Source organism: Haemaphysalis longicornis, unplaced genomic scaffold, assembly GCF_048455015.1.
Source record: "Haemaphysalis longicornis isolate Haplotype H1 unplaced genomic scaffold, Haemaphysalis longicornis Haplotype H1 scaffold_5, whole genome shotgun sequence".
NCBI lineage: Eukaryota > Metazoa > Arthropoda > Arachnida > Ixodida > Ixodidae > Haemaphysalis > Haemaphysalis longicornis.
Genome location: NW_027526385.1, coordinates 58,474,195 through 58,487,449, shown reverse-complemented (window position 1 = coordinate 58,487,449; position 13,255 = coordinate 58,474,195). Strand labels below are relative to the sequence as shown.

The following is a 13,255-nucleotide window of genomic DNA, read 5'->3' as shown; positions in this document are numbered from 1 at the left end:
CGATTTCCACTCATACTAAAAAACGGGTCCAGCTACACAACAGTGAGTAGGAGTCGAACTTGTGATTCCACAGCCACGGTCGGATCATCTTGTCCATGAAGCTGGTCACGCCCTTGTCTATGGGCGAGACGATGAGAGGGATGCAGCTGAGGCCGTGTGGTGCGCTGGCTGGTCTTCAGCCGCAGGTTGGTGTACACGCTTGAAGAGGAATAGCGACAGTGTGCACACCCGGTTGACGGTGACGCCAGGTATGATGATGGAAGCCAGGGCCTGCCAGATAATGGTGTCGGCGGCAGCCATGAGCAGCTTCCCCTGGTGGTTCTTGGGATCTGGGCACTTTGCTGCGGGTTGAAACGCTTAATTAGAGATTTTTGGCGTCTACCGTGTGAACCGTGTTACCGTACGTACCATGCGTACAGAAACCTGACTTGGCAAGCGCGCATGTGCCCCGCTTCACCACGTCCGCCCGCGCATGCGCTGTCGGATCCCGGTGCACACGGTACACACGGAACATACGGTATACACGGTAGGCTGAATCTCTCTGTTGTGGAAAGAACTGTTGCGTTGCATGTCTCTCAGCACGCAAAATTATCATGCTGCACCCCATAGAAACTGCTGAAAAAAACGTTAAGAAGCCATGAAGACAAAATAGAAGTTTGGTTCATGAAAAAGACTGCTTTATCACGCGTTTACCAGGTCAAGGCAGTCTATTTAATGAACTAAGCTGGTATTTCGTCTTTGTAGCCCCTTTAAATGGCAACGAACAATGCCGGTTTACCTTGTCCGCTGTCTTGACTTTCGCTGTCTAGTCGACTAAGACATACGCGCACTAAGAAAGCATACGAGAGTCGTACCAGATTTACGTGCACCAGGGGCCTGAAGGCTTCGCCTACTTCGTCTATGTAACCTGCAACAAAAGCACACGACGCTTACGATGCCGGTCGTGTACAGTTATACGCAGTAACGCACAACACTCCCGTTTCGCCGAAGCAATTTTACTGCGGCAACAGTAGTATGAACACCGAAGAGCAGAAGTTTACAGACCGCGAAAGGAGTTATTTCTCTGCCGCACGCAGCCCGGAATACTATGTGCGGTAGTTTTCATTAGTTCAGTACTTACACGACATCTCGCATGCATTCGACAGTTCGTCGGGCTGCTGTAGGAAGAGAAATAACCTAAAATTGCCATTTACCTGGTTCGTAAACTTTTGATTGTAGATGAAGAGCGGATTTTATGGGCCAAATTTAACCAACTTTATAAAAGGCAACGAGTCAATAGTGTTCAGAATCACTAGTTTCGTAAGTTACGCTACAGTTAACTCAATTTTTAATACAAAATCAGTTCATTAGTCAAGTTTGAATGTATCAATCTACATCGATGCATGCATTGTTGCTTCACTTAATTTGATTTTGCACCTAAATTGACTGAATAATAGCGGCTTCACCAGGCTCGAATTAACGATGGTCAACTGTATACTCCTCTGAAGCAGTTGCCAGAAGGTGATCAATTAAAACAATAGTGTAGTAAAAGCGTGTTGCTGCAACCCTCGTCAACTCGAAAATTGAGAGAGAGAGAGCAAACATCTTTATTGAGTCCGGCAGCTGGGACGCAGCCTAGTCGTCGTGTCGGGCTGCCACTCGTCGTCGTCGGCACTAGATTAAACACTACCTTTTCAGTGAGCACACTTTTTTTGATCAACTCGTAATTCGGGGAAGCACACTTCCGTTACTTTTTCAAGGATGCACCACCTGTTCCCTCGTTTCCGCAAAGAAGATAGAAACCGGCTGGGAAAATTGCTAACAGGTGTACCGATCGGGGGGACTTTGAAGGCCGGGTAAGCAACACAGGGGTTTCCAGAGGGGGATTTGAGGCCGGCCGTTTATGTTTAACCATGCTCTTCTTGTGGAATTTAAAAAATAATAACTTCTAGTTCAAAAAATTGTTTGAAAACAGCTTGCTTGGTGAATGTCAAAATTTACGCCTGCGTTTTATAATAACACAGGCGACAGCAAAGCCCTGGTTATTTTTAAAATTCCCTACACAAAAAACCGAATTTTTGTCCGTGCGGGTATGACAAAGTATTTTTTTAGTTTTGCTATGTAAATGCACAAAAAATAATCCGGCAACTCTGACGCCCATAAAGTCTAAAATTGGATTTTATTCGATTGCAAAAGAAAAAGAAAGTAAGCGTGGGATGCCAGCTGTGTTATTCCTACAAAGCAAAGACCATCAAATATTACCTTCTGGCAGAGTCTGGGGGCAAGGGAGCACTAAGTATGCCTACAGAAGATTTAAAGAGGCTCATTTTTGGAACACCAAGAGTAAATAAATTTCCAGCCGGGCCCAGCCGGCACCAGCTGGGAATTCAACCATAAACCAGCCGGTTCTTACTGGCTTATGCCACTCCTGATGCGCAGGTGTCCTGGGCTGCACGATTGGGTCATGCAGTGTCCTCCACCGAAACCGAGTGCATTGCCATCGCGGCTGCGTTGAGGAAACTTAAGTCGTCCAGCCTCAGGAAGTTGTAATTCTTGCTGATTCGATAGCAGCGCAACAACTTTTGCGGCATGGGATCCCCACGAAAAGGGTCTGTCAGCGTTCCTTACAGCTTGTGCGAGAACTCAGCCACAAGGGTTTCAATGTGCGGTTTCAATGGGTTACATCCCATGTTGGCGTCAAGGACAATGAGACCTCTGATCAGACGGCACGGAATACGCTGCCATCAGCACCGACTGTTAAAGTTTCTGCCCATCACTGGAACGACTTCAGGCGAATAGTCATAAAACATTTCAACTCCTTGGAAGATCCGTACCATCAGCCTTGCGTCACAAAAGTGACTTACGAGATTGGAGGAAACTTTGCTTTACCGCATCCGAACGGAGTCAGCCAAGACTACAGCATGGATTTTCAAGGTGGGCCTCGTGCGATCGCCTCTGTGTTCGTCATGTGCAGTGATGGGGGATGTGCACCATTACGTATTGTGTCGCCCAGAGCATGCTGTAGAACGGACGGCAATGCTCTCAGCGATGCGAAAGTTGGCAGCCCCACACAACACTCTGGACCACATCGTCTTCCCAAGGGAACATCGGATGCTGCGCAGAGACGTGTCGCGCCTTCTGCAAAGCTTCCTTCGGGAGACGGAACTGGCAGACTCGTGGTGCGAGGAACATTGACTAATCGGGCTCAGCTCGGGCGGAGCATGTTGCCGGCATATCTTACGCATTCAATATGTCATTCCTACCACGTGCCATCGAAGAATGGAACAAGCTGCCAGACTCTGTTGTCCGTGAACGCAATCCGACGAAATTCAAAGAATTATTAAATGCAGAGCATTTCAGTAACTCACGATGTCACCCGCGTTGACGTCCGTAGTCGTAGTCCGCACCCCTCCCCTTACACTATATAAAAAAAATACTATCCGGCGCCTGGTTTCGATCCCTCGACCCTGCGGGCGGAACGCAATGTACATGGTGCTCTACCCACTGCGCCACAAAGGCGACACAGAATGGGAGGCTACGAACGCGCCTTATATCCTTGACTCATTCAAACTACGTCAAGAAGCCGCTGATACAACGCATTCACTACCACCAACTCCCCAAACACTAAACGTTAACGCAATACACCCACCCCCTATGCGACGCATTTACTCGAGTCCCCCTCGCGGGGAGATGGGCCCAATTTTTTGTTATCTCACCTTAGACTTTAATTTTATATAATCCCCAAGACTTGCCGCTGCTGCCTTTTTTAGTGTATTATTATTTTGGTTGTTGTTAAATACTCTAATTTGATTTGTTGTTGTATAAATTGTCTAATGAACCATATACCCAACCGTATTTTTCTTGTACCACATATGCACTACTGATAACTCTGCCCCCCCCCCCTTATTATGTAATACCCCTCTGGGGTCCTTAAGGGTTTAATAAATGATGATGATGATGATATATAGCCAGGGTAGCACCGCCCGAACCCACACAACCAACGCCACTGCCACTACCAACACCACCGAATCTTGCTGGCCCATCTCACCTATTGTTGGGCACATAACCTTTCCCGGCAAAGCCAGTCAAAATAATAAGTCTTCCTGAATTTTTGACAGCTTAAATAGAAACTTTGCTCCACGTTACATGCGTACGGTATGCATGCTTGCGATTTTCGTTTAGAACATACAAGGAAAAAAAAAAAAGGTAGTGTCTATTATCACACCAACCATGAGAATCACCATCAGAAATTTCTCACGGCAGTCGCCTCTGATTGGCTAAACATGCCACCCAAAAATTTTCTGGAACAAATATTCTCTAAAAGCTCGTTCCCACAGCTGCTGCTGTGGCGCTGTGGTATAGTATTTGCTTTTATCACGAAGGCCGATGTTCGAGTCCGGCATTGCTGGGATATTTTTTTTCAGAGATTTTGGAATTTTGAAGTTCTCGCTGATAGTGATTTTGCTTTTTTTTATTCTGGTTATTACTATATGAAGATATCGACGCACATGGCTTCTACAATGGGTTGGATTAGGTTTAATATAGGTTGTGTTCTGTGCCGTTGGGCTGGGTTAGGTTATGTCTGTCGCAGTTGGGCTAGATTTGGGTAGGTTATGACACGTTCGGTTAGGTTACGTTAGGTTCGGTGAGGTTAGGTTATGTTAGGCTGCGTTGGGAGCGAATATGAATTTTAGGCCAGCCACTTTTTAAGAAACTGCCGTGAGCATTTCCCGGAGATAATTCTCACGGCTTCCGGGAGATTAGAGTCAGCCAAAAAAAAAAAAAAATATCGTACCGAAGAAGCGGAGGGGGCTGTCCCGAAGTTTAGCGACTTCCTTACCCGTAGACTCATCACTGGTAGACGTACCAGCTTCATCCACAGATACGCCTGCGTTCGCGTTAATGGGGCATTTCTCAGCCATCCTCAAGAATTTCCATTAAAGCCGCCGTCCTTGGTGGTGGTGGCGGTGGTGGTACCTGTGAGATGGCTCATACCCACTCAGGGGGATTGGCCAGGAAATGGGTGCCTTACCGAAAAAAATGATGTAGTTTTTGTAGGGAAAGGAAAATATTTAAATGTTAGAATGGACTTGCAGTACATCACTAGAGAAATAAAAGTAAGGATATTATACAAAGAAATTAAAAAAAAAGTTAAAAAGAAGTGGTCGTGGTCGCCCAAAAAATGGGGGATACCCACCTAGCGGGATTGGCCAAGAAGAGTTCTTTTTTTATGGTAATCAATCAGATAATGCAAAATAGTGGAGCAGCAGAAAGAATTTAGTCTAAGTTCAAGATAGAGAGAAAAAAACAAAACAAAACAAAAAGAACAGAGAGAAGGGTATAGGAAAACTCGGTAAAAGACTGGAATAGTTTCAGCACGTCCGACGAGCTGTCCCCGAAATGAAGAAGTGGATGGCGTTCCACACGTGCCTTTTGTCTTTTGGGGGCACGAAGCTAGGCCACTGCCATGGGGATGTTTGTCACGCCATCCATTCCTTCATTTCAGAAACGGCTCGTCTGCATTGCTAAAGCGATTCCGATCAGGCTTTCTCGTTCCTCTTTCTTTTTTTATTTCTCTCTTCAATCTACGTACTAAATTCTTTCTTCGACTGTACTGTTTTGCCTTATCTGGTTCTTTTTAATGAAAAGAAATCTTCTTGGCCAATCCCCCTGAGTGGGCATGCGCCAGTATATGCGCCACCACCACCACCACCGCCAGCTATGACGTTGACCCAGCTCAGTGCCCTCAAACGATAAAAGCACCGGCACAGTCAATGGCAGTCCAAGACGTCGCAGGGGAGTCTCCAGCAGCCTTCTTCGATGAGTACAAAATCGGCGGCGAAAAAGGAAGAAATGTTCTTCCGATTCAGTTTCGTGGCACAAGAGGGAGGTTGTCAGATCTGCCCGATATAGGTATACATTAAGTGGAGGCACATCACAGCGAAAAGAAGTTAGCGATACTTCGCACAAGCGAGTTTGGCAGAGACTTCTTTTCCTGTGATGTTCGAGTTCAGGAGACGTGTACAGGCCGTAATCAGAGGCGTCTTGGGCCAACAGGTAGTTGCGATAACGTTCGAGCAACACGTAAGCAAACGGGGGAAGCACCTCTACAATCGGTAAAGCCAAAGCTGTGTTAGCTAACATATCAGGGGTTTCATTGAGGGTTTACCCACAGTGACCGGGAATCCAAACAAGCTAAATCTCCCGCACGTGAAACGGAACGCAGGAATAAAAAGTTTTAAGAATAAGATTGAAAAGTTTCAGAGGAGAGAGTCATGCACACGGACAGGGAGTCGGTGAGCAACATCACGGAAGAATGCGGGTAGGTGAGGGTCAGTAAAAGCAATGGCGCTTACCCACTTAAGGGATTTGCCACGGCAGGGTAACATTTCGGGCTGAAACGTGGGTAGAAAATAAAACTAAACGGAAACCAGAGTAAGAAAAAATTGGGCCCATCTCCCCGCGAGGGGGACTCGAGTAAATGCGTCGCATAGGGGGTGGGTGTATTGCGTTAACGTTTAGTGTTTGGGGAGTTGGTGGTAGTGAATGCGTTGTATCAGCAGCTTCTTGACGTAGTTTGAATGAGTCAAGGATATAAGGCGCGTTCGTAGCCTCCCATTCTGAGTCGGCTTTGTGGCGCAGTGGGTAGATCACCATGTACCTTGCGTTCCGCCCGCAGGGTCGAGGGATCGAAACCAGGCGCCGGATAGTATTTTTTTATATAGTGTAGGGGGAGGGGTGCGGACAACGACGGTGCGGACTACGACGGACGTCAACGCGGGTGACATCGTGAGTTACTGAAATGCTCTGCATTTAAAATGAAATGCCGTTTCAGTTAGCGTCCCGCGCACGTACCGTCCTCATATTCGAAAACCCGCCGCTTCGCAATGTACATGCGCATGCGCAGAGTTATACTCCCAAACATATAGTTTCTCACTAGAAACTCTATATGACTCCCAAAGGCCCAGAAGAAAGGCATACTGGAAAAGCATTTTCGATCATTTAATCTAGGAATGTATTTAAATAGACTGTTTCGTCTTCTGTACCCAGAAAGAACACTTACGAATTTGCACAGATTGACAGGCTAAACCACGGATGACGCAGCTACAACAAAAAAACTTCCCCCACCTCCCCGAAGGGGATCGTGCGGAAATGCGAATGAATTGGGTGCACCGATGAGTGCGCTGCGGCAAGCAGTCACGGAGAGAGGCGCACGCTCCACTGCGTTTATATATATATTTTCCGAGCGCAGCGAGCGGAGAGAGGGTACGCGGAGAAAAGAGAGAGCCCTGCGCAACACGCCCGCCCCGCGCGCGAGCTCTCTCCGCCGAGCTCCGCGATGCGAGCGCCCTCACACGCCCGAGCGCGCTCCTCCTCTCCCCTTGCCCTCCGCTACTCCCGCCCGAGCTACCATATGCTCCGGTTGCTAGGCGCGCCACAGCTGTTGCTAGGCGCACGCCGGCCAACGCACGACAACCCCCGACTAAGAAATGCATTCGCATTTAAAAATTCAACGAAAATTTGCGAGACAATGCTCCAGTGTTGGTGAACAAAAATACAACGCAGTGAAATTGCGGTGATGTTCGAACGCCTCGGTTTCAAACCGTGACTAAAAACTGCTGTTATTCTTTCATTCTGCGCCAGAAGCCTCGGATAGACAAGAAAATAAATTTACTTTTTACTTCATCCCGCTTCCCCGCCCCCACGGAATGAATCTGGTTATTAAAGACGATCGTCTTTCTTGGGTTACTTAAACCCAGAAATTTTGGTCTGTCTGTCGGTCTGTCTGTCTGTCTGTCTGTCTGTCTGTCTGTCTGTCTGTCTGTCTGTCTGTAACTTGATTCAGCCACCCGGCCAAAGTAAAATGCTTACTGCGAAATAGTCTTATATACTCACATCCAAATGTCAACCTCTAAGCCCGGTTTATGTTCATACTTGTCAACTTTGTTGAACCATACTAAAAAAGTTAGAATATTAGCCTTGTAACCAGACTAAATACGATACACAGTTATCTGCAGTGTTCACTTTACCGTGTGTGTATCTGTAACTATGTAAGACTGTAGCACTTCTACCCACATTCGTGGTGTTTCGACCCTGAAACTACTGTTCGCGTTTGCCAACAACTCGACTTTCTACTCTGTTTATGTTGTACCCTGCGGGGTACAAACTGTTACAACTTGTGTGTAGGCCAGCGGCAGCCACTTCTGGATTGTTGTTTTTCTGTGTGTTTCCCTTTTGTAATGTATATTTGTTACCCGATGCGTAGTTCCATCGAGGCATGTTATGTATCTGCTTCGATGGACAAATAAACCTCTTCACCCGTGTTGAACAAGAACAAGACATTACGCAAATATAAGACAGGGAATTAGTACACAAGGGACATTTACAGCGTTCCTTTATTAAAAAACTCCTCGATGCTTGGTTTTTCGATAGCAAATGGTATTCTATATCTACTGCAGAACGACGCGTACCGCCTGCTGTTGCCCGCGCCATCTCCGGGCGGCATATGAGAAATCACGCGGCAACAGCAAAGGAAAGTTCCACGAGCTAGGTTTCACGTTCTGCTTGGAACGCACGTGGTGCACGGCAACGCGGTTCTATAAACCTTGAAGTCGGCCGCCTCGATTCACGCGCGTCTCCGTCGTGCTGCAGCGCTGGCATCGAGGAACCCGCCTGTAGCAGTAGAACGCGGTAAATTCAAATCGCCTTGAGCAAACCTTTAGTGTGTTTACCTTGGGATGAGCGCGACGGAACAGGAACGGCAGAGAGGTGAGCGGGAAAGCAAAGGGGGGCATTTCCTTGGCAAATGACGACATTTGCAACGAAAGGCGCAGATACGCGGCCATTTTCTTTTTATTTTATCCTATTGTTACCATTTCATTGATTAACTAAATAATAACTCAAGCCCTGACCAATCCCACTCTGTCGGTACGAGCTACTAAATTAAGGTGAAGAAGAGGAAGAAGAAGAAGATGTTTATTTTACGGCCGCTGCCTTTCCAAAGATGAACTAGTATTTTGAGGGCCTCATGAATTACAGTAAGATGTATAGCTCTGGTCAATTCCCCCTTGTGTGTACGTTTCAAACCTTTGAGGGCATCATCATAGTCTCCATCATCATTACGCGGTGGCGGCGTATCTGACATCGCGTTGTGAAGCGGTTAGCTGAGCGTAGTTCAAGCTAATTAGAAATGTGAACACGACAGCGTCGCTGGGTCAAGAGATGCGCCGACTCGCCACAACGGGACCCCGGTTGACGTTCAAGTGAGTTGTGCTTTCGCGTTGCAGTTTGGTTTCGGATCGTCCTGCTCAAATGCACGTAATTTTCGAAATAGGCCAATAGGAATAGCTAAGGGAAGGGCAGGAGATAAAGAGAGGAATATAAGAAATAAGCAGGATGGTCGTCTTCCTTTTTAGGATTCGTTGTGAGCAGGGCCGTACCCAGAGGGGGGGTTTGGGGGTTCAAACCCCTCCCGAAATCTTTTCCAGGCAGCACGTAAACAATACTTACTGTTGCTTTCAGCAAAACTACCTCCTTCCCGAAATTCACAACCCCCCCCGAAAAAAATTTCTGGGTACGGCCCTGGTTGTGAGAGCAATAGCTATCGAGGATGCTTCAGCTCGCGGCCCGCTGGTAGCTTTTGTTGTCGATTTCACCGGTCTGCAGACAATCAATAATTGAAAGGCCCTGGTTTACTGCACACCTTTTTTAAACTTTCTTCTGTCTGTGCGGATCGTTAAAAGAAAATTCCGCTCGGCGAATTGGCGATATATATATATATATATATATATATATATATATATATATATATATATATATATAAGCAGTAAAAGAAAACTTCTCGAGGAGCCAGAAAAATACTTGAGAAAATGGTAGACGCACGACTAAAAACAAAAACAGTGGTTTACTGACGTTTCGACTGCGGGAGCAGTATATATATATATATATATATATATATATATATATATATATATATATATATATATATATATATATATATATATATATATATATATATATATATATATATATATATATATATATATATATATATATATATATATATATATATATATATAGAGAGAGAGAGAGAGAGAGAGAGAGAGAGAGTACAGGGGGAAAATGCTAGGCCAAGAAGCAAGGATCCCACGAGCAGGTGTTGGGGATTGCGCGAAAAATGAAAACGCTACGCGTGGTCAGAATACAACCTGGATCCCTTGAGTTATGAAACCAGCGACAATCCGATTGTGCTATCATCGGTTTCTTTCTCGTAGCGTCAGCTACACTGGCCGCGGTTTGAGCATTTTCGCGTGGCTCCTGGAGGGCCGTGCTGCGCGTGCACGCGGAGCAGTGACGTCACACGGCGCACAGAACGTTGCTTTCTGCCCGACATCTCTCACACACCCCACGCGCCCAGCGTCTTTGCCGACCTCCGTTCCGCACGTGGCGTCCCGGTCCACTTGATGATCATGCGAGGGGTGGCCGGGTGTGGAACCGATGGCTCGTGCGTCGCAGCAACACCGGCGTGCGCCTGTGGAACCAGCTTAGCTCTGGGGCGATTGCTGACGCTGCGTCGGAGCCGCTTGATAAATGTACTTGTGTCACATAATCGTGTACAGTGTGCGTGTCATTGAAGCAGCAGTAAGCATGATAATCAAGCTAATCATAGACAACCAGGACAGCTATGAATAACCAGCTGAACCTTAGCTCACGCTAGTGAGGCTACGTATATCCTGGCATAGCCGAGCTAAGCAACTGCTATTTTTTTTTCAACAAGAACAGCATTCGAGGTGCACGGAATTTCCTTTGAGTTCATAGCGCGGGCGTTGGCTTTGGACTTTGGCTGAGTTGAAGTGGACTTTGGCCTCGGACTTGAGCAGTTCGTATTTAGTACTTTAGGGTGGTGGTTTGTGGACTTTGATTTAACTCAGCTTGCACGGAGAAAGCTTGACTTTTTAACCAACTTTTTCTTATAAGAAAAGGGCTGACCTAAGAAAAGCCAAGTTAAAGCTAGTGAACACCATCAGCTCCGCGGTTTCTTCAGTCTTCGCATCTCAGTTGTGAAGGTTGTCGAATTTCTTTTCACAGGCTGACCGTAAGTTCGTTGCTCAAGTGTTTTTTTTTTTTTTTGCTTCCGGTGCATTACACGCACGCAGTAAGACGACAAAAACACACGAGGTTCTGGTAAACGTTGGCATTGTTGTGGCTAGTGTGGTAAGCGAAAAATACAGAAACTGACTAGTAGAATTTCGCGGATAAATGCGTAAGCTGGCCGCTCAGCTATTCCCCAAGCTTATTTAAAGTCGGGTTTATTATTATTTATGATTGCATTGCTGGGATATTCTTCCAGGGGCAATTTAGCAGACATGTCAACGTATGACGGCCCCAGGGGCTTCTATAGTAATTACACCCATAAGCCGTCGTGTAGCCAATAAAACGCTATACAGTATGGCTTTAAACAGGAGCCTTGAAGGCAAAATACTCCTTTGCTTAGATTGAAAGAACTAATCTTTTGTAACTCAATCAGCTGCAGTCCAGCCCGAAAAGACGTTTTTTTACTAAAAGAAAAACGAAAGGAACATGGATACATGGAAAAACTTCCAGATTTCGATCTAGAGTGTCGCGATTTGGGCAGGGGGGACGAATAGAGGCCAGGCCTGAAAACAGAGTTCTCAGTGTGTTGACTGCACGTTATGATTCAGGTAATGTACGATCAAACGGAAATCGCGGCTCCACTGCATCACGCAGCCATGTTTCTTGGCGATGTTTAGGTACGAAGCCGCCAATCGCACAAAAAAGGTTCTGTGACGTCATAGAAAAGTTGCGGAAAGTGACAGCAGAGTCGTCACTGCTCACACGTTTTCTTTAATATCCACATATAGTTCTTCTTTGATGTTTGCGATAAAAGTGGTGTCACTGTTATCAGGACACAGCCGCCTTTCTAATGAACCAAACTTTTGTTTGTCTTCAGGTTCCCTTTAAAGCGGGCTTCACTAATTCGCACAAACTCATGTCGGGGAAGACTTTTAAGGGGAAATATACCAGGTCTTATATGAAAATATGCAGGCCATAGAGCCATTTATTGACAGCATTTCTGTATGCACCGAAGGTTGGACCACGTGGGTTGGACACATCAAGCAATACATACGGACGGCTTTCCTCGCTGAGTCCGCGTATAAATGCTTAAGCACTTAAAACATTTAATAAATCATATCAGCCTTTATGGTGTATGTTTGATGCACGGTAATAGATATAATCAAGGGGATAAACATTTGTTTATGAAAAATATAGCACCGACGATTTGTGTAGCAGTGTGGCAGGGAGTGAAGCATTTAGGCGAGTAGGAAAGGATTTTCAAACAGAATTAAGAGAATAGAATAGTAATAAAGTAAACGAAAATCGTAACGTATAAGAATCAAAAGCGAATTGCGCGTCCCCGGTTATTTTAAGTTCTGTGTAATCCCAGTGCCCTCAGGTCATAATCGTAAAAATGTATATTCATTACCAGCATTTGTGAAAGGCCGAAAGCAATATTTGTCTACGTACTGCTTTGTTTGTTTGGTTCGTGGAGGTGTTGAATGACTCCAATATAGAAATTCCTCCTAGAGTCATATGATGCCTTACTAAGAACTATGACACCAATTACATGCGTGCTTTCACACTGGTGCCTCATTACGACCACACTGATGGACTTTTTTTCCTGCTTAATTGTCCAAATATCAGATGTAAGCCATGATGTTGGACAAGTGAGCATTTTGACACCTCGATATATATATTGTACGAACTACACCTTCCTTCGACATTTTTGTACGTTTTCTGTGATTTGTACAAATAAATTATGGTTGATTCCTCTGTCATAGGAATCGGTAAAACTCGAAAGTGAAACGTGCAGCGAAATCTGCAGCTGAGCATGATTTGCGGGTCGGCGGCTGTTTTGTGGGTGTGCTTGGCGAGCGACGTCCTGCTGGCGGGTCGCTTCGGCAAAGGTGCACTGGCGTCGTTTCCGAGACGGATATGACGTCAGTGAAATCTTGGTGTATCCCGGTATAGAACACTTTCGTGTTAAGATATAAAACCCGAAAACGAACAACCCCACGTATAACGTACTCTTTAGTACTAAAGGTTGCTTCCCCGCAAGAGAACCCTGTGTGCAGGGGTGCACCCTTTACAGGCCACTCGCTTCATTGTATTGACGTCACTTCCGTGACGGATATGACGTCACTCAAATGTTTGTGTATCCCCGAATATAACACTTTCGTGTTAAAATACTAACCAC

The 13,255-nt window shown here is 45.9% G+C and overlaps 1 protein-coding gene across 1 annotated transcript; it reads right to left on the bottom strand.

Annotated features, from left to right (window-relative positions):
- Positions 1-117: 117 nt before the first annotated feature.
- Positions 118-4,901, bottom strand: LOC144139695 (mitochondrial fission process protein 1-like). Its single transcript, XM_077671982.1, has 4 exons — positions 4,775-4,901; positions 844-907; positions 338-356; positions 118-306 (listed from the first exon to the last, which is right to left on the bottom strand). The coding sequence occupies exons 1-4, from the start codon at positions 4,899-4,901 to the stop codon at positions 118-120; spliced, it is 399 nt and encodes a 132-aa protein (XP_077528108.1).
- Positions 4,902-13,255: the final 8,354 nt, after the last annotated feature.

Bases quoted from the DNA above. Each gene is read 5' to 3' on its own strand.
- LOC144139695 (XM_077671982.1), bottom strand. From the start codon at position 4,901: ATGGCTGAGAAATGCCCCATTAACGCGAACGCAGGCGTATCTGTGGAT. The intron at 908-4,774 runs GTACGATATTTT...CTTTTGTTGCAG, and splicing joins CAGCCCCCTCCGCTTCTTCG to GTTACATAGACGAAGTAGGC.